Source organism: Mus caroli, unplaced genomic scaffold (genome assembly GCF_978045245.1).
Source record: "Mus caroli unplaced genomic scaffold, Mus_caroli_1 scaffold_12, whole genome shotgun sequence".
In the NCBI taxonomy this organism is placed as follows: Eukaryota; Metazoa; Chordata; class Mammalia; order Rodentia; family Muridae; genus Mus; species Mus caroli.
In genome coordinates this window covers 55,744,299-55,771,030 of record NW_028227267.1, presented here as the reverse complement: position 1 = coordinate 55,771,030, position 26,732 = coordinate 55,744,299, and the positions used below count along the sequence as shown (strand labels likewise).

General features: G+C 45.9%; 1 protein-coding gene and 1 pseudogene across 4 annotated transcripts in view; one reads left to right on the top strand and one right to left on the bottom strand.

Annotated features, from left to right (window-relative positions):
• Positions 1-19,723, top strand: part of Atp8a2 (ATPase phospholipid transporting 8A2) — a 556,425-nt gene extending 536,702 nt beyond the window's left edge. For all 4 annotated transcript variants that reach the window (XM_021182071.3, XM_085828704.1, XM_029469106.2 and 1 more), the window contains exons 36-37: positions 12,724-12,815; positions 19,322-19,723. In XM_021182071.3, the coding sequence (XP_021037730.1) occupies positions 12,724-12,815; positions 19,322-19,419 (190 nt within the window). In that variant the 3' untranslated portion in view covers positions 19,420-19,723. The remainder of the gene's footprint in view (positions 1-12,723; positions 12,816-19,321) is intronic.
• A 2-nt stretch (positions 19,724-19,725) lies between these two features.
• Positions 19,726-24,636, bottom strand: LOC110308960 (eukaryotic translation initiation factor 4B pseudogene; annotated as a pseudogene).
• Between the last annotated feature and the right edge of the window lie 2,096 nt (positions 24,637-26,732).

Below are 26,732 nucleotides of genomic sequence, written 5' to 3'. Positions count from 1 at the left end.
AATAGACAACAGTCTCAAACCTGATTTCGACCCAAAACCCCAACAGGCAAAGCCATTTGTCACGTAAGGGTGAGTTCATAAAAGAATTTAATTGATTATAAGCTAGAGTTGGTTAAGTTCATCAATAGATACAGATGGCATAAATACAGAGCAAGCATGTGTGTCATGCAGGAGAACGGTTAATGATCAATTGAGCAAGGTAAGCCAGACCCAGAGATACAAAGTCCATAGTTTCTCTTATATGTAGAATTTGGCTTCAAAATGGTAAGACATGAAGCAGAAGTGGAATTATTTGGGGAGGGGCAGCAAGATGGGAGGAGGGGAAGGGACAGCAAGAGGGGAGGAGGAGAAGGAGAGAGTAATGGGAAGTGAATAGGATCAAAAGACGTGATAGACCTGCAAGAAAATGCCATAATGAAGCCCATTTCTTATGTTCAGTGAATGTGTGCAAACCATACAATTATATGTAAAATGGGGCTGAAGACGCAGCTAAAAGACAAGCGATGGGGGAGGGGAGGGCAGAGACAAAATATAGTAAGTCTTATAACTTATCATTATATCTCATTATGAAATTCCAGTGTTGGCATGATGAAGCTGTCCTCTGTACTCTGAAGATTCATATCCCAGACCATCAGGCCCTGGCCCAGAGGCTGATCAGCACCCTTGACTATTGTCTGAATATTAGAGATAAACTGTACTGGGCAGCTATCCATCACTGAGCCTCTCCCCTCCCCCATTTCTTTCTAGCACCCAGTGTTCTCCACCTCCCTGCCCCTTACCTGTGACAGCCACACACTATAAAGGTGATCTTTGCCTTTTTAAATATGCTGCCCACCACCACTACCATCTCTCTCCAGTTCTGTCCATCCCTCCTTTATCCCTGACAGACGATGTGCTCATACTTGGAAAGACTAAACTCTGGACCCATGTAACATCCCACTCGGCAGGAAATTGGATTCCAGTGGTACATGTGGGTTTGAGAAAGGGCAGTAAAAAGATATGGACCTGGTCATCCCAAGGTCCTAGAAATCGCATCTTATATAAAGAGGCCCCCTCCATCTTGGGACATCAGTGGACCAGCTCTGTCTTTGTCTTGTAGATGACCGAGACTGATAGATGTAATTTCCCAATGTAGACAGAGAGCCCAGTACCCTTGTCTTTTCTGTCATCACTGCTTTGGGTATTGGTCCACTCCTATTAACTCCTTCATCCATTCATCTCCTCGATCCTCCAACCAAATGTTTTCTTGCCTTCTTTATCTGTACTGGGAATGGAGACCTGGGTTTTGCTGATGATTGGTAAAGCGTCCAGCACTGGGCCACCTGTCCGCCCAGCAGACAACTATAAATACCCCCATTGAACCAGGGACTCTTTCTGGTGCTGGAGATAAAACCAAAAGACAGAATTCTTGCCATGTAGAACATGTTGATTCCCAACAGAGAATCCAAGAGTTAATGCCAGCTTCGTGGTGAAGAGTGAGATCCAGAAAACAAAGCCAAGTGTGGGAGCTGCCATGGAGGCTGCTGGGAGGGAGGCTGAGAGGGAGGCTGAGAGGGAGGCTGCTGTGGAGGGAGGCTGGTCAGGAGGCTGAGAGGGAGGCTGCTGTGGAGGGAGGCTGGTCAGGAGGCTGAGAGGGAGGCTGCTGTGGAGGGGGTCTTCTCAGTGGGATGAACATAGAATGAGCACAACACCAATGCAGAGGCCTTGGGGGATACTAGTTGTGTGACTGGAGCAGAGAGAGGGAGGGGACAAGTTGGGAAGAGCTTAATAGGAAGTAGAGGTCTTTGTCTGACTGTATGGTTTTGAAATAAGCAGTGTACATAGTCCTGTTTATAGCTGCACAGTTGTAATAGGACCCTCAGCCTCTGCAACTGAGTCTTCATGCCTAGCTTCCTGATTCACTGGGGGCTTTGCTTTGCCTTTTACCCCTGTTAGCAAATGTACACAACCTAGACTGTCCCTTGTCCCATTCTTCCTACGCCTCCTTATCTTACCCTACAGCGTGGTATAGCCCCGTTTCCCTGGGGCCTCCTATTATTTTTTATCTGTTTCTAGCAGTCCTATGACTCCAGCCTAACCTGCTCGAGGCTCACCCACTGAACTGCAGAGCTCCTTCCTACCTCCTACCTCATTTAGGGTCATGGAATGAGGCAATGGCTTCCACATACGCTGGGGCTGTCACTGAAATTCTTGTTTGCCAGCTCTGCCAGAGAGGCCAAAGCTCTCCCTCTGGTGTGTCTGCTGGAGGTAGAGGAGAGAGTCCCACCCACCCAGTGAAGATTGGCAAGATAGTGTTTCTTTTCAATGCTAAGAAAGACATGTGAATGAAACAGGAGATTCCTAAAAAGTAAACAGGGATATTTTACTTTCCTTTGGAGAGTTTTGGAAATTCCCATGCAATCGAGGGATAATTCGGGATCACAGGTCCCCTTTCCTATTTCCCTCCAGTGGCCACAGCATCCAGAGCCTTAGTACGATATCACAACCAGGCAATTGCCATTGACATGGTAACCATCAGAACATTTCTATCATACCTGCTGCTGCCCCACTGACCCCAGGCAGCCAGTGAGCTGTTCTCTAGTTCGGCAAAGTTGTCACTTCGAGAGTAGAGTAGTGAGCACATAAATAGAATCACATCATGTATTCCTTTTATGTAGTGACTGCCGCGCCCCTACACACACACACACACACACACACACACACACTTTTCTAAAGATTCTTCCAGCTTATATCACACCTTTTCTCTTTATTGTGGAGTAGTATTCCGTGATATTGAAACCTGGTTTAACCATTCACTCATGAAAGACCATGTCACTTCTCAATATGGGCATGGGAAAGAATCAAACACTTAGAAGGATTTCTTCACAAGACTTTTTTGAGAGCATTATTTTCTTTTCTATGGTAGCTACATGTTTATTTTTAAGATTTATTTACTTTATATCTATTAGTGTTTTATCTGAATCATGTCTGAGTACATGTGTGTCTGGTACCAGAAGAGGACAGGAAAGGGTGTCAGGTTTCCTGGAACTGTTGGCAGCCATGATACGGGTGCTGGTGTCATGGTTCACTGCAAAAGTGTTTTTAATTGATGAGCCACAGCCCCATATGTTCAATTTTTAATATTTTGTCTACTGATGCTCAATTTTTTGAGGTGGGGCTCACACTGGAACCCTGGCTCACCTGGAACCCACTGTGTTGACCAGATAGAACCTGAACTTACAGGTCAGTCCTGCCTCTCCTTTAAGTGCTGGTATCATGGAGAGCAGCACCCTGCTGGCCTAGCTGACTGTTTTGAAAAGCAGCTCTTTATTCTGTGAGTCGACCATTTGGGCTGCACATTAGCCACAGTCATCTGATTCAGGTTTTGAGATATTATGCAAATGCAAACACCGTCATCTTAAAGCATATTGTGACGAGATTGTGGAATGTTTCATTATAGATTGTTTTATAGTGGGGCCATACCGGTAGTCTTCCATTTCTGGTGGTGGTGAAGCAGTGACCCCTTCCAGTTCTTGAGAGCAATCTCTGATGGCATTTTATTATCATTGGGGCCGCTGTGATAGGTGTTGAGTGATGTCTTGTGGATTTCCCTGCCTGCCCAATGATGCTGAGTGTCTGTGTGCACCACCAACTCTTCCATCTGCTGAGAAGTGCTTTCCTACCTTTTGATCATTTTCTAGCTGGATTATCTGCGGTTATTGATTTCTGAAGCATCCTAATATAGTCTAGGTACTGGCTCTGTGTCAGTTATGTGGTTCACAGTGCTGTCTCCACTCTCAAGTCTGTCCTTCCAGCCTCATAGTAGACCACTCTCAGAAGAAAAGCCATGAATCTCTTCCATTTTCCTTACGGCTTATGCTTTTGGTGACAAGTTAAGAAGTCTCTGTGCTCTGTATTGACCCCCAATCTGTTTTTTCCCCTTTGGGTTTTCTGTTTTTAGACTTTGCTTTAAGGTCTGTGGTGCCTGTTAAGTTAACCTTGGATACAGTTCATGACTTAAGTTTCCTTGTGTTGTTTTGTTTTAGTGCCTGTGTGTACATGGTTTCTTGAGATCCATTTGTTGAGACCTCCCCTTCACTGAATTGCTTTTGTTCATTAGTTCAGTGGAGAGCGGAGGTGTGCCGCTGTAGCTGAGAGCTTGCCTCTTGCATGGGAGGCTTCAGACCTGATCCCAACCGTAATACAATAGAAGGGAAAGTGGTTGCATGGGAAGGGTTTGGGGGAGGGGTTTTTGCTGTAGGTTATTCTGCTTTTCTATTCCACCATATCTGTGTGCTTACTAAAACCCATGGCAGTCTCACAGCATCTGGATAAGCACAGGAATACCACACATCTCCGAACCAGGAAGACTGATATCCCCATTGCAATATTCTTTTCCAGAAGGATTTTTAACAATTGTTCATGCCTTTCTGTATTTAGTATAATTTTTTTTTGCATGTGTCTCTCTGTGTGGAGTAAGTATGTGCTCACATGTATGCTCATGTGAGCAGGCACACACATGTGGAGACCTACAGCTGACCTTGAGAGCCTTCCTTAATCATCCCACACCTTATTCATTAAGGCAGAGTCTCTCAGCTGAAATCCAGACCTGGCTGATAGAGCTAGTTGAGCTGACCAGTTTGGACTGAGAACCCTCTGACTTCACTCTTCTGCATGTTAGAATTACAGCAGACCACCACACACCCATATTTTATATGGGTCCTGGGATCCAAACTCCATGTCTCACACTTGTTGCTCATCAAGCAAGCACGCTAACCACTGAGCAACCTACCCAGACCTTTTAAAGATAACGGTACTTGGGCTACAAAAATGTTGTTAGGGCTTTGATAGAAAGCACATTAAACTTTTGCCATATCAAACAGAGAGGAGTTGACAGCTCCGTAGTAATCGGTCTCGTGATCCATGCAAATGACACATCTCTTCAAAATTATTGACATCTTTGACTTGAGTATTGCAGTTTCAGTCCACTGTATCATAAATAAAATGATCTGTTAGCTTTGCATTAAGTATTTCAGGTAATTCTTTTTTGTTTGTTTGTTTGTTTGTTTCGAGACAGGGTTTCTCTGTGTAGCCCTGGCTGTCCTAGAACTCACTTTGTAGACCAGGCTGGCCTCGAACTCAGAAAGCCACCTACCTCTGCCTCCCGAGTGCTGGGATTAAAGGCATGTGCCACCACTCCCGGCTTTCAGGTAATTGTCTTTGAGCAGTTGTTATTTGTGTGATTTCAGTTCCAGCATTTGTATATGCATCCCTATATGAGCTATATGCATCACATGCTAATTTTTGTACTTTTGCGTGTCTGTGTCATGTGACTTTGCTGAAGTCACCTGTTACTGCCCCAAGTATTCTATCTGAATGGTAATACATTGTTTCCTGAAGTTTTCTAGACGATCTGTCATCTACAAATGCAGATACTAATATTACTTATATCCTGAACCCCATGTTTTTATTCGCTTTTCTTACCTTGTTGCATAGTCTAGAACTTCTAGCACCATGTTAAATAAGAATAGTAAGGAGAGGGGCTGGTGAGATGGCTCAGTGGGTAAGAGCACCCGACTGCTCTTCCGAAGGTCCAGAGTTCAAATCCCAGCAACCACATGGTGGCTTACAACCATCCATAACGAGATCTGGCGCCCTCTTCTGGGGTGTCTGAAGACAGCTACAGTGTACTTACATATAATAAATAAATAAATCTTTAAAAAAAAAAAAAAAAAGAATAGTAAGGAGAAACACCTTTGCAGTGTTCCCAAGGGGAAAATATTCGGCCTCTATCCACTGAGTATGATATTCTCTGTGGTGCTTTTTGTAGATGTTTATCTGTCAAGTTTAAAAAATTCCCATCTAATCTGCAGTTTTTGTTTGTTTTTAAAACATGTCAAATTTTATAAGGTGTTTTGCCTATAAAAACAAATAGTGTGATATCCCCTATTCTTTTAGCCTGTTAGCAGGGCTACTTTGATTGATATTTGTATATTTAACCATCCCGTGTTCCCACTATAAAATGTGTTTTTAGAATTTCACTGTAATGTACCTATTGTGATTGTGAGCTATATCTTAGAATTGCTTTCTAACTCTTTGCTTTGGGCACTTTATCATAGTACATAACTGCTTACACTGTTGGTCATTTTGTCAATTTTAGTGAAGCACGGAAACATTACTTCCTTTTAAAATCCCTTCTTGTCTTCATTTATAGCTATTTTCTCGCCATACATCACATTGTGCATAATTTCTACTTAAACTTATCCAAAATAACTTGGAGCATTGGAGAAGAAGAGAACAACTCATTCTCTAGAGGTCTGTCCTTTTCTCTCCATCTTATGCCCCAGTCCCTTCTTTCACCATCTCCTTCTTGGGTGTAGAAATGTCTTTAGCTACAAATTCCCAGTTTGAGAATGCCTTTTTTCTTCTTGTTTCTGAAAGAAAGTTTCCCTGAGCTAATAGCTCGTTGATTGATTGGCTGGCTGGCTGATTGATTGGCTGGCTGGCTGGTTGTTTGATTGGCTGGCTGGTTGGTTGACTGGCTGGCTGGTTGGTTGACTGGCTGGCTAGTTGGCTGGTTGGCTGACTGGTTGGTTGATTGGCTGCTGGTTGGTTGACTGGCTGGCTGGTTGGTTGATTGGCTGGCTGGTTGTTTGACTGGCTGGCTGGTTGTTTGACTGGCTGGCTGGTTGTTTGACTGGCTGGCTGGTTGTTTGATTGGCTGCTGGTTGGTTGACTGGCTGGCTGGTTGGTTGACTGGCTGGCTGGTTGGTTGACTGGCTGGCTGGTTGGTTGACTGGCTGGCTGGTTGTTTGACTGGCTGGCTGGTTGGTTGACTGGCTGGCTAGTTGGCTGGCTGGCTGACTGGTTGGTTGATTGGCTGGCTGGTTGGTTGACTGGCTGGATGTTCTCCAGCAGGGACAAAAAATGGTCCTCTTCCCTCAGTAGTTTTTCACAAGGAATGAATTAATGTTCTGATTAGCCTTCCCTATAGATTAACTGGCTGTGTTTGAAATCTTTCCTGGCATGCGTATCCTCTGTTTTCTCCTCTTTGTAAGTTTAGATTTCTCAGCAACCTTGGGACTCATTCAGCCATTATTTCTCCCAGTGTCTTCAACCCCAGATGCTTCATCTTGTTTGAGACTGTGAAGAGAGGAATGTTGGGTCTTCTGCCACCTCGCTTTGAGACTCCTTCAGCTCTTTTGATCTCTTTTTATCTCTATTATTCAAAGTGGGTGATTTCGACTATTCCATCTTCTTCTAGTGCATTGACTCTTTCTACTCCCCTAGCATTTTCCTGTTGGCCCATCCACTAAAGCTTTTATCTCAGTTATTATGGGTCTCTGTTGTAAAATTCTTTTTATCTTTGAGCCAGAATTTTCTGTTGGATGAAGTTTGCTTATAGTTGCTTATTGAAACATTTTTGTCATAAGTACTTTAAAGTCCACTGTCCCTGTCATTCTAGTGATAAAATCCGGACATTAGAGACTGTGCATTTTACAGCAGCCTATACTTGTCAGGGAGTAGAAATAATGACTTCTGTTGATGCCTGGCTCCTGGTTCTCCATTTGAGCTCCCCTGACTCCCAGCAGAAGGAAAGCCTCATGCTGTCCTGACTGTAGGTAGACATCCAACTCCTTATGGGCATCCCACTGTTCTCCACTGATGCTTCCAGGAGCGGGACCAATGCACCATTGGCTGTCATGGAGGACTACAGGCTCTTTGTGTGCAAGAGGTATTGCTAGACAGCTTCTTGACAGTTTCTTCGGGATGCAAACCCAGACTTCCTCTAGGTCACGGCTGGTATAGGCTGGAGAGAATCACACATTTCTCTAGGGTGGCTGGCTGGGATAAAGCAGCTTGAGTTGGAAGGTTATCACGCCGTGCAGCCCCTGTGGCTAGAGAGTAGAGGCTGAACTCTTTATCTGTTCTTGTGAGCATTAGGGATTGTGAGCTCTTCAGCTCCAGGTCTGGGGGGTGAGGTCAGTGGAAACTTGGGTTCTCATGCTGTGTTTCCACGAAGGTCTTCCTCCTCTCCATCACCTTTTCAGGGGTTCAGCATCATCAGCAAGGAGTGATGGAGCGCATCCCCTTTCCTGGAACCAGAAGTCCCTCCCAGCAAAGAGTTGACATTATCTTTGGTGTTATTCTGAGCTAACAGGTTCTGATAATAGAAAATAGCCATCTTGAGAAGCAACCATTTGTCCATTTCTCCCTAGGCTGCTGTTGCAGGTCAGAGGACAGGGTGACCACTTGCTGTGCGCAAATGTTTCTTTTTGAACTTTCCTTCTGACCTTAGTGGTTTGTTCAAGTTTCCATCCCAGCTGTCAGGCACAACAGAGCACAGTGACACAAACACCACCAGCACCTCTGCCTGCCCTCCTTGGTTGATACCTCCCTCAGCATTCTGCCCACAGCCTGCCAGCTTTTTGTTTTGTTTTGTTTTGTTTCGAGACAGGGTTTCTCTGTATAGCCCTGGCTATCCTGGAACTCACTTTGTAGACCAGGCTGGCCTCGAACTGAACTCAGAAATCCACCTGCCTCTGCCTCCCAAGTGCTGGGATTAAAGGCATGCACCACCACTGCCCGGCAGCCTGCCAGATTTTACCTCTGCCCTGACTGTTGGCCATGTGGACTGGCAGATACTACCTATTCTAAGGCTGAGAACCTGTTATTCTCCCCTTTACTTGACTTACCCAGTTGGTATTGTACTTCTTAGACAAATTCTCCTTTTGGCAAGAACTCACCCAAACTACTTTGTAAGAAAATATGATTTCTCCCAACACTGAGAAGCATCCTCCAGTCCCCACTACCCGACAGCTTGTTTAGGATTAAAGAAAGCACTCACCACACCATTGCCAGGCTCTGCCTCCCAGCCCCCATTCTGACAGTCAAATGGGAGTTGAGTCCACGGAGTGGACAGGAAATACTGCTTTCTCAGTTTTGGAATGGAATTTAGATTACTCATTTACATTGTCACAACCTAAACCACACTGGCCTCCTTCAACACTTTGCTACCTGAATTTTAAAGAAAACAGAGTGTTTCTTCCCTGAAAATTCAGACTTTGCTCACATTCTCGACATTCAAAATGAGCTCTCCTCCCTAGGAGATGATACTCTGTGGTTCTCAAAGAATAACACAGAGGAATTTATTTGGGCCACTTCGGCAAACCTGCTGTGTACTTGGTATTATCCTAGATCACACATGAAGAAACAAAGTCTGGCATGATCATGTCATAGGTACTCATCAGAAGAGGGAAGCTGTCACAGCATCATCCATGAAAGTTCACACTCATAGCCAAGTCCTCCGTCCTCAGCCTGCTTCAGAGCCTGGAAGAAATGCCAGAAGACCGTCTCTGGGGAGCATTAATGTGCAGATAAATATCACAACCTAAGACAATGAGTACCATGGAAGAGCTTTCATTCAACTCAACAGGGTTAGAAGGTTCTAGAAAGCTTTTAGAGCAATAAACACTAAAGCTGCATTCTGAACAATACATGTATCATCTCTGTGCTAGAACAGTGGGTTTTGTGGAAACACAACAAATTAGGTTTTATTTGTGAAGCCTTCCATTCGCTTCTGAGGTATATTAGTTAGGATTTTCTAGAGTAACAGAACTTATAGAACGAAAAAAAGCTCTATATATGTGTGTATGTGTGTGTGTTTGTGTGTGTGTATATATATATTAGTTGTGGTCCAACTAATCCAACAGTGACTACCTATGAATGGAAGGCCCAAGAATCCAGTTTTTGCTCATTCCACAAGTCTGGATGTCTCAGCTGATCTTAGGTATACAGCAGAATCCTTCTTGGGAGAAGTAGGCTCTAATGCCAGTGAAGGACTGGCATTACCAAGCAGGCAAAGGGTAAAGGCTTTCTTTTTCCATGTCCTTATATAGATTTCTAGCAGAAGACCTGGTCCAGAGTAGATCTGGATTAAAGACCTCAAAGATCCAGATTCAAAGTGGATCTTCCCACTTCAAATTAAGCAAAAACACCTCACAGATGTGCACTGCCCCCATTTCTGGGTTTTAGTTCAGTCCAGATACAGTCAAGTTGACAACCAAGACCAGCTATTACATGAGGCACATGGGACTTCCAGTGCCTTCTGAGTTGGTGGGAGTTGGCTCTGCCTAAAGGGTAGGGTCTATCGCAATCCTCTCTATTTTGCTCTTGTTGTTGCTTCTTGTTTGGGGAGGTGCTGGGGTTGAACCCAGGGCCTTGAGCCTGTTAGGCAATCCCTGTACACCAATGCTTTCAGGATGCCCAGCAGCTAATATAAAGATGAGCTTCTAAAACTACTAATCTCTTGGAGATTTTATTTTGGCATCTTCAAATTTTATCAGCAGCTGTGGGATCTGCTGCAGGGTAGCAAAGACAGGCCAGTAGCCACTGGCTGCATTGCACTCCTGCGCCTACGTGATTTCTTGTCTTCTGTGATTCTTCTTGGGAGGAAAAGTGCTTCCTAGCAGAAATGTGGACATGAGAGCTTGTTTTTCCCCAGTACAACCCTTCCCAATGTGCCCCTCCTTCCTCTGACTGCTTCTTTTCCAGGACAGAAACATAACACCTCCTCCAAGTTATGTCAGCTTCTAAAAAGGGCCTGTTTGTGAGGACTTGTCGGAGCTTCAGTTTCAAAGTCATTATTGGGGAGGCACCAAGACCTCACGAAGCTCATAGCTAGGCTGAGTTCATGTTTACCTAACACCTTCCATACCAGTAGATCCCAGCTAGCATACCTGTTTGTGCCAGCAACGGGGAAAGGGGAGTATAATCAAAGACAACACTTTACTTCAACACCCCTGCAATGCTGAAGAAATTAGCTGCAAATATGCCAGCAGTTTGGAGGATGGGAAGGAATGGGTCTTGAGTCAAGACCCATTTCTTCCTTTTTAAAATTGAATTTTACTGCTTTCACTTAGAATCTGTCATTTTATGGTCTACAGTTCGGTGGCATTTACATCCACAATATTATGAAGCCTTGCCAGTGTCTCAGGACATGTCTCCCTAACAGGAAACCATCTTGCTTTAAACACTCACCCTTCCCTCTGCTCCTGCTCCTCCTGGCCTGCAGCCACTGGCATCCACATGTTGTAGGTTTCTATCTCCAAGCATTTACCTACTCTGGAAATTTTATATACTCATGCCTGGTCTTTGGGACTGGGTAAGTTTTTAAAGGATGTCCGTGTTTATCATGAATCGTGGCTGAATTTCTTTATCTAGTAGCAGAAGATCTAGGTGATATTGTTGATTCAGGCTGACTTTCTAGAGGGCAGTGGTTTCACCATCTTGTAGTCCCATCAGTGGTAGAAGGTGGTTCCAGTTTCTCCACACCGTCTCCAACCCTTGTCTCTTTCTAAAAGTTTATATTGTTTGCTGTTTTCATAGGCATCCCCGTGGGTGTGGAAGTCTGCCTCACCGTGGTTTGAATATGTTGGAAATCTTTGCATGGACATGTTGACCAGTGCGTTCCTTCACTGTACAAAAATGCACCCAAGTCCTTTGTTCATACTTCAGTTGTCTTGTTTATCTTTTAGCTGTTCATGCATAGGGGTTTCTTATGTATTCTAGGTACCAGGTTCTTATCAGCTATAATTGATTAGCAAATGTTTCACCCATTTTGTAGTTGCCTCTTGCTCTTTTGTAATGTTCTTTGATGTATTTTGAGGGTTTTTTTTTTCAATTTTTAAAATTTCATATGTGAGTATTTAACCTGTATGTGTGCTACATGTATGCATGGTGCCCAAGGACAGAGAAGGGCATCATATCCCTTGGAACTGTAGTTATGGATGCTTATGAACCAACCATCATGTGACCTAGCATCTAGAATACATAAGAAACCCCTATAAATGGACAGCAGAATGATAAACAACTCAGCTGCATCGTAAACAAAGGACTTGAATGAATGAACTGAGCTCTGGTCCTCTGTGAGAACAAGGGATGCTCTTGACCACTGAGCCATCTCCCCAGCCCCACTTGGTTTTGGTCTTTTGTTTGGCTTAGATTGGTTCTTGCTGTGCTGGCTGTTTGGCCCACACTGGCCTCAAATTCCCAAGGCAGAAGCGGTGCTCCGGTCTCAGCCTGAGTAGCTGGGACTGCAGGTGGGCACCACTAAAGGTTTTAATTTTAATGAAGTTGGCTCTAATCTTTGTTATTGGTACTTTGGGTACAAGAAGGGGCTGCTAATCAGCATCAGTTACTCTGCAAACAACAGTGGGGGTGGTGGACTTGCCTGCTGGGGCTCCAGCTGCCTCAATCAAGGGGACCTGCCCCGAAGTGAGAGCTGGTGCCTCTCTGTTACAGAGATGCTGTAATCTGTTACAGAGAGATCTAAGCCATAAATGTGCACAGGGTTGTTAGGTTGTCAGTTGTTGGGCTGTAGTATCTCCTTGCCTTCTGTCTGGGTACTCACCATGGACTTCCTTCTGTGTGTGTCTGAGTCCTAATCACTTTTCTTTATAAGGATCAGGACCCATCTGTATGTCATTGTGCTTTCTATATAGGTCCAAATGTAATCCTAGTCTGGGTTTGGGCTTCAACGATGAGAGAGGCAAAGGAGGGAGATAAAGATAAATTTGACTGGTAGGAAAAGGGTGTATGTATTGCCTGGTGCCTTTGAGAGGAACAAACAAACCTTCTAGACACAGGAGGTGACTTTACAGCTTCTCTTAGTCTGAAGCTATCTGGATCCCTCAGAGAGGTATCGGGATGACCTGAGTCCTGACCCTCTTTGCTTTCTTGCAGGATGAACGAGCGTGACCGTCTGATCAAGAGGCTCAGCAGGAAGACACCTCCGACCCTCTTCCGAACAGGCTCCATCCAGCAGTGTGTCAGCCGTAAGTGACAGAGGGTAGCAATGGGTGGCAGGCTGCAGGGTGAGTGGGACAGCCAGGGCAGGGATGGCTGCCAGACCTGGAAGAATGAGAACTTCTGAACGGTGAAGGTGGGTGCTCACCAAGAACAGGTATTGATAGTCCACCCACTGGGGCAGTTCAGCTGAGCTCTCTGCCTGTCAACAGAGACGTTCTTAGTGGAGCTGTCACCTGACAGCACCCCACTCCTTTTCCCTATTTCCCAAAACCCCTTGGAGGGGTGTAGCCAGGCAGGTACAGAATTCGAAGCCCAAACAGAGAGTGTCCATTTACAACAGGTTGTAGTGCTGTGGCTTTTAGGTCACCGCCATAGTATCTGACCGAAGGTGGAGGTCAAAGTATGAGGATTGATGGGATCCTCCAAAGAAAGCAGTCTGCAAGGGACCCTCCTCTGGACTCATACTGCAGGGGCCCCCTCTGGACTCACTGCTGGGTTCCTGTCCTGTGTCAACATCTGTAAACATGGGAACATTGTGAGAACCCAGCTTGTGTTGTTGGGAGGGCAAAATGAGAATACATATATACATACATACATGGGTATATATGTGTGTGTATACACATATATATTAAGTTAAATATATTATATGTTAGATATTATATATATGTGTATATATATGTATATGTATATATGTGTGTTGCTAGGCATTGTGGCAATTATTCAATTAGCTGAATAATCCTGGACAATGTATGTATTTCTCAAAGTTTCTACATTTTTCCTCTGAAGAAGAAAATACAATTATATGACATCCTTATATGCTATCACATGGAGTGTATAAAACCTTTAGGATGGTTGCATTCATGCCTTGGACCATGCTGCTTCCCAAATGAATGTCTGAGAATAATCACAGGAAGAGTATGTGCAGCCAGGCAAGGAGACTAAAGCAGGAGGATCACAAGCCAAAGCTGCTTGAGCTACAAAGTGAGTTCAAGGCCAGCCTGGGCAACTCAATAAACAGTGAGATGAGGACTGTAAACAAGGATTGGTGTCAGACGTCTTCCTTAGCATGCACAAGGCCTAGGTTCATTCTTCCATACCAACCAATTAAGTACGTTCCCATACATCCAGGGGACAGCTATAACTATCTTAACAATGACCTCATTTTTTTATAAGTCAACACTTGAAAGGCAGAAAAGGTCTACTGAGCAAATATAAGATATACCCCCCAGAACTGTGTCTCTAGTTGCATATGCAGCAGAGGATGGCCTAGTCAGCCATCAATGGGAGGAGAGGCCCTTGGTCTTGTGAAGATCATATGCCCCAGTACAGTGGAATGCCAGGGCCAGGAAACAGGAGTGGGTGGGTTGGAGAGCAGGGGGGGAGGTATAGAGGACTTTGGGGATAGCATTTGAAATGTAAATGAAGAAAATAACTAATAAAAAACAAAAAACAAACAAACAAACAAAAAGATCACTTCTAAAGTCATGCCTCAGTTACAAAAGCACTTGATGGAGGGCTGGCGAGATGGCTCAGCAGTTAAGAGCACTAGCTACTCTTCTATACTTGGCACCCACATAGTGGCTCACAACCATCTGTGTTTCCAATCCCAGAGAATCTGATATTTCTTCTGGCCTCTTCAGGCACATAGTATGCCTAGACACACATTTAGACAAACACTCATACACATAAAACAACAATATATAAGCTATATATAAACTATTTAAAAATTAAACCCTTAATGAGTTAGTTTTACTAGAGCCTATTAAACAACTTAGAATATCCCTACCATTCACAACTAGACTTTCAAGTGCTCAGAACTCTGGGTCTAAAAAGGGCTCTGTAACTTCTCTAAACCTTGAATGTCCCTGTCCAAAGGTCCTGCTGTCACAGACCTCAGCCTCACTGGGAACCTGAGAGACTCTAATCTTCAGTGCTCAGTTGTCACCATGGTTTGTATAAGGGACAGAAAATTAGTAAGTCAGAGCCTTTAGCAATGATGCTAATTGGGCTCAATCATCATGACAGAGCCCTTAAAACAGAATCCTGCGATCATATAAGGAGAGAAGAGAGTCGATAGACAGAAAGACAGAGACAAGCAAAGACAGAGAAACAGAGAGAGAGAGACAGAGAGAGACAGAAAGACAGAGAGAGACAGAGACAGGGAAGGAGGGAGGGAGGGAGGGAGGGAGAGAGAGAGAGAGAGAGAGAGAGAGAGAGAGAGAGAGAGAGAGAGATCAGAAGCCACACGCACATCCCTGTCTCTTGTCATGTGATGCCTAGTGCCTTGTCATTGGGATCCTGCCAGCAAGTCCACTAGATATGGTCCCTCAATCTTTAGCTTCCAAATCTGTGACTCAAAATAAATCTTCCTGCTTTATAAGGTTCTCACCTTTGAATGTTTTTTATAGTAACACAGAATAGACTAATACAGTTCACATGACCTGCCAGTGTGCAGTAGTGATAACTGAGATCGGTGTTTACTGCACTCTAAACTTCCTCATCAGCCCAGTGGTTTCCATCCTCTCCAAAACTCTCCTTTTGAAAGCTATGATCAGATCTCAGGTTCAAAGGAATAGAATGTAAGAACTTTATTCTGAAATTGTGAGTGGGTAGGTGTGGAATGACTTAACTTTATTTGCTTCACCAGATGCCCCACCTCAACAAGACAAAACAACTAAGAAATAAACCACACAGCACTTAGAAGCAGGAGCCAAGAAGGCTCACAAGAGGGTCAGGGAATGCTTCCTCCTGGTCCCCATCTCCCCATCAGGACTTCCTGAAGTGGAAAGTGCAGAGGGCTGGAGCTTCCCCTGACTCCATATAGGGGTTTCCCCAAAAAAATAACCTAGAAAGAAATCTGCTTCCTGGTCAGGCTTGGGAACTGTCCATGAGTGGCACCCCTACCCCCACCCCCACCCCACTCACGTCGTCCATCTTTTCACTGACAGCCCAACTCCCACCAGGCCTCGTTTCTAAGGGGAGACATTTTCTGCCAGGGAAACCCTTACCCCTTCCCAAGATAAATCTATCAGCGAACCCTCCTCCCTCCTTCCTTTCATTTTGTACTTGGGGGTGAAGCAGAAGGTTATGGCAGGCAAGTTCCCTGCTGCTCATCAAGAGTCCCGACCCTCTTTTTACTTTCCATCCTGAGGCAGGCTCTCAACTGTTGCCCCAACTGGCTTTGAACTTGCCATCCTTCTGCCTCCAGAGGGGCATTTGGTCATGCTTTGTTCACCTGAGAACAGGACAGGATGAGAGTGTTTGCCTACCTCTCTGAGGAGAAGCCTAGAAACTTTCACCCAGTGTTACTGAGGCACCCCCTTGCCAGCCCACGGTACCCCATGAGAGGAAGACTGTTCCAGAGTTAGTTAGATGATGTCCAAAAGAATACCCCTAACTAGCCCTTATTATTCACTTACTTGTGTTTTGATAACCCTAATAATGTTTATTTTTAATGTGTTAACATTCATTCATAACTTTCATCCATAACTAATTATACATGCATGCGCGCACGCGCGCTCACACACACACACATCCCAAAGACCTAAAAGGATTAGCAGTTTTTCAAATTGGACTGACAATTGAGACAGGCTACTTTATGGCTTTTATGCAGAGCCCCCGCCCCCCATGCAGAGTGAATTAGTGTGAATCAGACCAGGGCATGGATGTAGCCTCATTTATGATCATCCACAGATGCACCCTGCAGCCCTCAGCAAGAGCTGAAGCTATAGGGCTTGCCTCTTCCTGGGCCATTTACCTTACATAGAAGAAATCCCAAACTGAGAGAGATTCATGAATCCAACATTACAAAGCCTAGTAATGGCCAAGCAAGGACAAGAAGTTCCCTTTTGTGCTCCTGGTACTCCATTCATCCGGTCACCACCCAGGATAGATGCCCAGCCAACCGACAATGCCATCTTCTCAGAGAAGAACCCATTGGTCTTCTCCCCTCTTGCCTCAAAATTATTTCTAGAATCTGTCTGGGAGGCCTGCCCTTGATCACAACGACTTCCTTCATACTGAAGGAGCTCTGCTCGTGGGTCCCAGCAGCCACAGCCACATTGCAAACCAGAGACATCATTCCAGCAGTCCATCCCACCTAGGGGCAGCTGCTAGGACTGATGACCCTCAAGGACACACAAAACTTTCCTTGTTAGAAGACTAGAGAATGGACATTGTCAACTTTAACAGTGGTAAGCAGCCTTGCTACCAAAAGGCATGCTGGTTTTCTTTTACCAGATTTTGCTTTGAACCATTCCAAGGAAATGCCATCCCCTTAGACTGCAGTAAGAATGGGTCACAAAGCACACCTTGTGTGTGGCAGGGCAGGGACCTGAACGGAGGAGGCAGAAGGAGGAACAGCTCCTTCTATTCCCAGAGAGCTCCGCCAGGCCTTGGCCCATTTCTGGAAGACCTTTGGAAATGGAGGGGAGATGCAGCCTTCGCTCCTTACCCCATGGAAGCAGGATGTGTGGAGCAAGGCCACTGCTTGTATGGACAGAACCATAAGAAAGCCCCTGTCCCCGGGGCCTATGGGCAGGGTGTGGCTTCAGTGGAACTTCCCATCCAGGCTGGCTTCTTCATCTACTCAAGGACCCACCCTACTTTGGGGGCAAGGGGTACCAGGCATATGTGTAGGTCAGAGGGCATCTTTGAGGAGTCAGTCTCTTTAGGGGTTTTCCAGGGGTCAAAGTCATTTTCCCAACTTGCACACCAAGCAGAGACTGAGCCCTCTCCCCAGCCCACTGCTGGTTTTTTCCTGGCTCTGGGGGGCTCATGCTGCGTGGAGAGCTGCTTCCCACGTGGATGGGCTTCCTGTTTGCTGGGAATGGGCAGCAGGCAGGCATGTCTGTCATCTGTGCTCACACTGGTGTGACCTTCCCACCTTCCCTGCTCTGTTCCTCTGACTCCATCCTCCCTCCTGGGACTGCCAGCTCTGCAATCTTCTCCCTTCTGCGCAGACCCAGTGTCCAAGGGAACCCCGAGCCCGCTCTGCACAGGAATCATTGGTGCCCACCCAAGCCTTTAGGCTTTCTGGGCAGTAGCTGGCAGGCTCACTCTCCTGGAGGGCAGGAAGCCAGTCTGGGGACATGGATTCTGCGGTCTTGCCACACAAATGAACAATAACATAGAATCTTCCCCCACAGCCTTCTGCCAACCTGTCCTTCTTGTGACTGTGTCTTCACATCCTGCAGACTTTACTCTCTGTCAAACATCTGAAAAAACTAACAACCCAGTTAACAAATTGACAGCTGCCCATGTTTTCTGATTTCCTTTTCCTCTTTTAGAGAATATGCCAGGAACTGGGGGAGGGAAGTTATGACCGAGAACAGTTACCTAGGATGCAGGAGGCCCTTTGGGTTCTATCCCCCACACTGTAACAAAGAGAAATCTTTAAAGATTCTGTCCCAGATCAGACTGCTCCATTGATAAAGCACAGATTGGAAGACAGGGTGCCTTTATAACCCTCAGGTTTGACTGTGCTGTCTTCCACTGGGGACATCTAACTGTGCAGTGGGACCTCTCTTCCTGCCACAGCAGGAATTGTCATAAGAGAGCAGGTCACACTGCTCAGCTGTGCTTCCCAGTTCCGCCACTCACTCTGTCTGTGACCTCGGGCAAGTAAAAAAGTCTCTGGGCCTTGTGAAGTGGGATCATAGTGTCCTGTGTCAATGGGTGGAGTCCTTGAGCTATTTTCCTGCAGTATATAGAACTGTGGTGGTACTGGTTTTGTTAGAACCCTGTGTGGCTCTGCCATGTTTAGGTCATGGCACTGCTTCGTTGACTTAGCAGCCAGAACCAGTCCAATTCACGAACTGGGACTCTTTGTAAGCTGTGTGCTTGGCTGGCTTCTCTATTAGGGATGTTATTTCTGACATGTTTAGGGCTAAAAAGCAATAGGCAAATCAGGACATTTCCTCTGATCAGTGGTAGGATAGTGGGCTCACAGCCCACTTGTCCATGTTTACATTTTCCACACTGAGCCCCCAAGAATTAGAAGACATACATACTGCTGTGGTTTCAATGTCCTCTGTTACACCTGTGGGTGTGGAGTCGCTATGGTGACGGAATTGAGAGGGAAGCTTTAAGGGTGACAGAGTCACATGAGCTCTATTTCCAGCCAGTGGATTAATGTCACCCAGTAGTGGGGTGCTGCCCCTCCATGTTATGTTACAGTAAAGAAGTCATCAGGTACTGCCTTTTGATACCGGACTCCCAGCCACAAGCACTGTAAACCAAACTTCCAGTCCATACTTCACCTCGTCCATGGTATTTTGCCACAGCTGCAGAAAGCCAACGCCTTCCATTCTGAACCATTCCCATCCCAGTCTGGTCAGCCCCCTGCCCCATCCCTCTTGGTCATGGTCCCCTTTGCTTTTGCAGACCTCTTCATCTCAGGTCTCTGTATCCAAAGCTAAGCAAGTCTCCCATGACCACACAGTTCATTGGGGTCTTCCAGGAAGCAGTTTGTCCTTAGTCTAGCATGTTCCCTCCTTCTCCCGCTAACGCTTCTTCCTGTGTGTTTTCATAGATGGGTATGCCTTTTCTCAAGAAGAGCATGGAGCTGTTACACAGGAGGAAATAGTCCGCGCTTATGACACCACCAAAGAGAAGTCAAGGAAGAAATAAGATGCAAAGTTTCCTGATGGCTCCAAGGAAAGAGATTCAGTTTGTTGCACGCAGTGTTAACAGTTTTGTCAGCAAAGACTGGCGCCAGCAGCCAGACACCAGAGAACACATTTCTGTGGCCTTAGCCGACCAGTTTGTTAGCAGCTCTCTGTCCTTGTGTAGTCCCTGGGCATAGGCGTCAGGGGAAGCCATTCTCCCAGCTTGTCTGCAGCGCTTGGCCCAACCTCTGTTTACGTCATTATGAAGCATTCAGCTGGGCTTTGTGAGGTGTGAAATTAAAAACTATGTTTCACCAATGCTTAAACATCAATACCAGTGGTTCTGGGAGAGAGGAAAGGGGCATTATGTTACAAGAGACCAGTCCTGTGTAATTGGAACAGGAAAAACGTATTTCCTGTTCGGTGCATGCACAGATCATATAAGCCTCGCTTTCTGCAGATGGCTCGCTGACTCTGATTCCTGTTTTGTTTGTCTGAAGTTGGCATAAACTTCTTGATTGCAGTGAAATCAGAACAACTTAACGGTTGGGAGATGAACCTGAGAACGTTTCTTTGGCTCTTTCAGCCACAGCCTCAGCAAGGCAACTGGCCAGCATCCTATGCCTTGTGCACCTATTTCAGCTGCCGGCAGGCCTTCAGTCTTACCACTGCTCCCCCGTGCTGTTGTCCTTGAATCTGCACAGCTGACCCTGGTGCCATGCCTCACAGCTGATAGCCACCCATCCATGTTCTGTGTGTCTTTGTTCCTCTATACATTCAGATATGGATGTCTGAAATATTTCCTCTTGCCTAGCCCCGCCCAACCCTGTCCGGCCCAGCTGCTACCCTACATCTCCATAACTGAAGGGAAGTCGCTGTTCCATACCAAGCCTTACTTAACTGTCCTTTCCCGATGGGATCCTGTGGGTGAGGGTGGCAGGCTCTACACACCATTTCCGTAGGCCTCTAGTGGCCTCTTAGAACCAACATCTGCTTCCTGGATGCTCAGAGCACATTTTAGACTTTTCCACAGTTTGGAAGTGAGTTTATAATGGTGTCTGTGCACTGAAAGAACAAAGCTGCCCCCCCCCACCACCACCACCACCACACATACAAGATTCTAGAATCAAGGCAAGCCAAGGAGAGTGGCACAGGACACAGGGCAGAGAGTGGTGAGGAAGAGGACCCCAAATCTCCTGGAAGGTGACAAAGGCCATGAGACTCAGGAGGCAGACACAGAGGACACTTTCACCAGGTCTCCATGGAAGTTCTCAGGCCCTACTCTAGTCAGTCAGTGGTTGTGATCAGCTCATGTACCCTGTAGCAGAAACCAGACCTTGTCCCACAGAGTTCTTTTGAGTTGTTTGATTTTCTTGAAGCATAGTCTTACACTGTATGACAGTCTAACCTCACACACACTTTGTAGTCCAGGCTAACCTCAGACTCTCAGCAATTCCTACACCTCCCAGATATGGTCTCTTTTCTCTAACCAACAAGTTTCAGACCCGAGGCCCTCTCTGAACAGTTGCTTAGGTTCTAAAACAAGGACAGGCGTGCCCATTCCCACCTGTAGCCACTGCAGGTCCCCACTCTGAGTTGGAAGAGAACTTGGGGGCCCCAGGCCTACATGTGAGAATGGAGGGCCCTCAGAAATCACAGGCCTGGCACCACCCTTTCTTCTCAAACTCCAAAACCCTAGACTTTTGGATGGCTTAAGGTGAATACCCTGGGTACCTGTTACTGGATAATGTGGTACCCTACCACCAGGATGCTGTGTGAGCTTAGAAACAAAGCAGCAGAGAGATGGCTGAGCAGCACAAAGTGCTGCATCAAGGAAGGGAAAGGCGACTATGCTTTGCTTCCTGGCCCCGTACTTTTGCAACATCGGGGATAAACAGATACTGAAAAACCCTGGACATGATTTGCATTGAGTAAGAAAACTGATTCTCACTTGGGGAGTGACCAGGCTGCTGAGATGGCTTGAAAGGTGGACAGGGGTGGTACAATTAACAAGAATCTTGGAAGTGACCTCTCTTTGCTCCCTGAGGCAAGTAAGAAAATCTAGTGTGCCCTGAAAGAAAGCTGGAATCCTGACAGATTATACCACACGGGAGAAACAGCAGGAAGCGTGCTGCAAATCAGCGAGCCAGCCATGGTGGACATCTGAATTGCATCCCAGAGAGGCTGGGGCAGAACTGTGGAGAGGAAAAGAAAGTCAACTGAATGTGCCCTAGGTTCTGTACAACTCCCCCTCCCCTCTCCCTCTCTCCCTCTCTTCCTTCCTGTTTCTTTTTTTCTTTTCTTTGTTTCTTTTTTCTTTTTTTTCAACCTTAAAGTTGGAGTTATTTGGGAGAAAGGAAAAAAAAAAAACCCTCAACCAATGATGGGATTTACATCTCAAGACATCTCCCAAATAATGACTACAGATTACAAATCATTTTCATAGAAAAACATTTTTGCACAGATTTTACATGTATTATTCAGAAGCAGGACATAGAGAGCAAAGTAGGAGATGGGGATCCAGCAGCTTTCTTTTGACAAGGGAAAGTGTCTACAACCAATGGTTTGTAAAAAACTCATTCAACTGTGGGTATCGCTTTAAAAGCCTACATCCTAGCTAGCTACTATCTAGTCAAGTTCACTGGATAAGCATTTTGCTGTGCCCATGCCTGCAGCACACTATACCAACGCTTGCACCCTAAGGCAAAGGTATCATTTATCTGCAGGTACCCTGACTTCCTGCAACAGGGGAACTTGCTGACCCCCTGTCTCTGGAGCTGACCCCTACAAAGGTGCATATCAAAGCAGACAGGTCAGGGTCCTGAATTGCAGGAGAATTTAGGACCCTGTTCAATAGTTCTTTGCATTATTCTTTATTCTCAAGGGAAGTTAAGAAACCAGCCCTCCTAAGCAGAAAGCCACACAGTGTAAGTCACATTATAAACCCATGCACAGGCGGTGTGGGGTTCCAGGGAAGAAAACTTACAGAAATCTTAAAACACCCCAAACAAGGCAGAAGGCTTCCAACTCACCTCTCCTCATTTATGCACCCCTATGCACCACCCATGTCCATCATTTGAATTTTACTTTGTTCTTCAAGGGGTAACAACAGCAGGAACCCACAGACCACAGACAAGGTGGGGGCGGGGAGTGCAGGAGAGCTGGTTTGCTTGAAAAAAGCAGAGATTCCAAAGGTCAGAGCTGTGGTGGCCAAAATTAAATGCCTTTGAAGACAGGTGTGTGACTTACAGACTACTTTTGGGAGGCTAACAGTATCATCGAGAAGATGAGATAGCCAAAGTGACAAGGCTTTGAAAGAATGTGGATATATTCAAGTTTAGAAAGGACAGTGTTTAGAAGGGACAAAATCAGGACACACAAGAGTAGTTTGATTTGCTTTAGAATGTTCAAGAATAGAGAGACTAGGAGAGAACACAGGATGTAGGGGGTCTACTTAATATGGCTGTCTCCCACCTTCTCATCTTCACCATCCACGGAGACAGTGGTGTGCTTGCTTGCTTGCTTGAGTTCTCCTTGGATTGCTTGGCTTGGGTGCAGATCTGGAGTCTTGATCCTTTTTGCTGTCTTTCCTATCTAACTCCTTCTGTGGTATTTATTCCTTCCATCTCCAGGACCACAGCAGGAGATGTTCTTTTAGGGACACTCTGTCTATTTTGTTTCCTTCCTTTCTTCTCCTTCCTCAGAGGGCTGCACCAGGGCTACTTGTAGGGACTGCTGCCCTGTGTCTGAGCTCTGAGATTCCACAGGAGGGGCAGAGCATTGCTTATCACCCCCCCCCACACACACACACACATACACACACACACACACACATTCTCCTTTGGTGGAGGGGCTGGCATTACTCTTAGAGGCTGATCGGGTTTCCGAGGTTTAGAGATTGAAGAGGGACAGTCTTCTTTATGAAGTGCTTCATTTTCTAGAGACATCTCACTCACTCTTCTTCGTGATCTGCCCCACGCGGCCGAGGCCCCAATCTGTGATGACTCACTTCCTGTCTTCAACGGTTCTTTCCTGAGTTCACCCGGCCAACCTCGGTGTCTCTGCTGGGATCAGCCATCTAGTTCTGGCTCGTCCAGCTGATGCTGCAGCGTCTCCTGCTCCCTCTTCTACTTCTGTTTCTCCCGCAGCTGTGTCAACAGGCTTTGCCCCTCCAAAGATAGAAAGAAGCCGCTCCACTGGACTGGGAGGTGCAAGCAGAGGAGTCATCTTTCTTAGGAGTACTCTGAGGCTTTGCCTTCAGTTTGGATATTTTTGTGGGAGAGGGGATTTTGTTATTACACCTATAATCACGCTGTGAGCAATCACTTCTGGTGTTCCATGACCAGTCACCCCATCTGTCATAACTGTCTTCATAGTGGTCCTCACCATCTGTGGTCATCATCCCTACGCTACCCACTACCAAGTGCTCTTCTGCCTGTCCTGGAGTCGTACACTCATAGTGCCTGCTGTCCCTGTGGTCATAGCTATTCTGGCACCCATGCTGATCCATATCTCAGCACACCCATCCTAAAGCCATCCATACCGATCCATATCTCAGCATACCCATCCGAAAGCCATCCTGATAGCGCTCGGAACTGTAAGGATCTCAACACTTTTCTCCAAAGCCAACATCAAGTCTTTGAGGAGGGTAGTCCTCAAAGCTGTCTGCATCAGGACAGGCCCTCCTGTCTGTATCTATTTTGTGAAAGTCTCGATTTCTATCTTGCCCAAAAGAACAATCATCCTGTCTTTACCCAGTACTCCATCAGTGACTTCCACTCAAAACTCATTACCTAGAGGGTCCTTGCTGATCCTCGGGGCACTGATGGGAGCACTCGGACCCTCTAACTCTCCATAGCCAAACCTTCCAACCTGTCTGGATTGTTGGGGTCACTTGGCAAGCATACAGCACTGATGTCTCATCTTCTAAGAATACTTTAATGGGGTCTTCTGTCATGTCATAGGGCAAGTTCCCTAGGAACACAGTATAGGGTGAGGATTTGGGCAGACAACTCCAGTTGGTATTTAGTTCCTCAGCAGCCTATGGAGCAGTGGGCGGATGGAACAGGCTATCAGAGATGCCCTATGCACATGGCATCATTACTGTGCCAGGTCATCTATTAAATCAGCCTAGCTGACAGGTTTGGAGACCAGTGCTCCCTCCCCCCATTTTCAACCATAAAGCCTGTTTGGGATGTGGTTTCCCCTTCTTAATCTTCTTTTCTGCTAAGGCTGCCATGTCAGGAGAGGAAGAGAGTGCCCTCTCAAAGGCCCCACTCCCTACTCATTTTCATTTGGGGGCTTAACCGGTTTGGAAAGATTGAGTTAAAATTCAGCTTTTTGTCGGACACCTAGCCCTCTCTTGAAAGTCCTAAATCAGATTAGCAAATGCAAGTGCTTGTTTGGAGATTTTGTTTTGTTTTGTTTTCTTGTCTTTTGACTTTACTGTGTGCATTTTCCCGGGGCATATTTTCTTCTTTTGAGAAGTAGACTAAACAGTCTCTGCAATAATGAGGTATACAGGCAGGAGAAAACATTTCTGGGAGGGATGGCTTTCTATTTTTTTTCCCTCTCCTGATTAAGTTTTCTCCTAGCCAAATAACTAAATTGGGTTTCTAGGCAAGGCAGCTGTCATGGTGTGTGATGTATACTATTTATGCAGGGCCCACAGGGGAGCTGTGTCATTTGTCCTGTCTTTAAATTGAGGTCAGAGTGTCTCACACACAACCCCTCCCTGGGGAATAGAATGGACCGGACTCGGTTGTACACACTGTCAGCTCGGTGGAAATGTCATATGGAACATGTCACTCCTGTCAAATAGTGTGTGACCCTTGCGCTGGCAGGTCAGATTCGGTCAGCACTTCCAGGGCTGCCTCTGGATTGAGCTAAACTGGGTTTAGGGCTAAGTCAGCTCTCAGAAGGCTCTTGTGTCTGGCTAGATCCCATTCTTGAAACTGTAAACAATCCAGCCAGTATCCTTTCAACTTAGTTCTGGATTCTGCTACGCTCCTCACACCTATGGAGAAGGCAGCAGTGTGGACAGCACACACTATCCTGCTATCCGTGGAGACAATAGCCTCCCCGTGTCTACAGGGCAGCCTGGATTAGCACACCTAGCAGGGTGGGTTCTCTGTGTGATGCTCGTGGAAGCAGAGCTGATGTGTCTGCTCTGTCTCGGTGCGGAACAGTCCAGATTTCTAGATCAGTATTATTTTTCCCACCTCCCAACACTCAGGCAAACACAAAGACAAAGAGTAAAGTAGATAACTGTGCTCTGGTGAAGGGAACGAGTTTTCTTCAACATTTATAAAGAAATGCACCAATGACCCTGGGCTCCAGCAGAGCCCAGCTGAGCATTTTCTTTTCTTTGACAAGCCTTCAGGTGTGCACAGGGAAAATCAATGATGACTAAGCAAGAAGAAAGGGATGATTTTGTTGTTGTCTTGAGACACGTTCTTATGTAGTCCAGACTGGCTTCAAACTCACTGTGTGATGAAGCTGCCCGTGAACACCTGATGCTCTTTACCTCCTGAAAAATGTTTTATTGTGTGTTTGTTTTGCTGGGACTCAGGGCCCTGTGAATGCGAGGCCAGTGTCTTCCATTGAGCTACTTATGTTCCCAGTCAGTGAGTGGTTTCTGATTTGTTTTGGTTTTTAAGCGAAATTAGGTATCATGAGTCTGAACATGTAAATGTCTATGTAGGCTTTCAGATCAATTTTTTTTTTAAATAAAGCCACCCGTAAGCTCTCACTTGTTATAATAATGAGCTTTCCTTTTGAGTCATAAGGAAGATTCTTTTCATCAGCCAGTCTTGTCCTGAGATCATGATGCCTTAAGTCGTAAGTCGAGGGTCTGCGACACTCTCGTCAGATGAGGCAGTCTTTGTTTGGAACAGGTGAAAGGGCCGCACAGTTCAGCCAGGGTTTGAATTACTGCCCAGGGTCATTGTCCCAAAGTAATTCAAGGAGTGATTTCAGCTTTTGAAATGTCGCCTTCATCTCCTGGGGTCTTTAAAACCTGAACAGGGAAACTGGCCAAACAGGCCTAAAGTGATAACTTAGCAAAGAAATAGGTTTATCAGATCGACCCAAAAGGTCTGGTGTGATGGTGCACACCTGTGTTCCCAGCCCCCAGGAGGCTGAGTAGCCAGGATTAGAGATCAACCTGGGCTACACAGTGAGTTCTAGGCCAGCCTGGGCTACATAGGAAGACTCTATCTCAAAGAACAAACAGAACAGATGTGGCCACCCTGTCATTCTCTCTGCATGCACATGCTTAAATTAACCAATGTAACAACAATGGGAAAGTCAAATATAATTTTTATAATTTTAAAA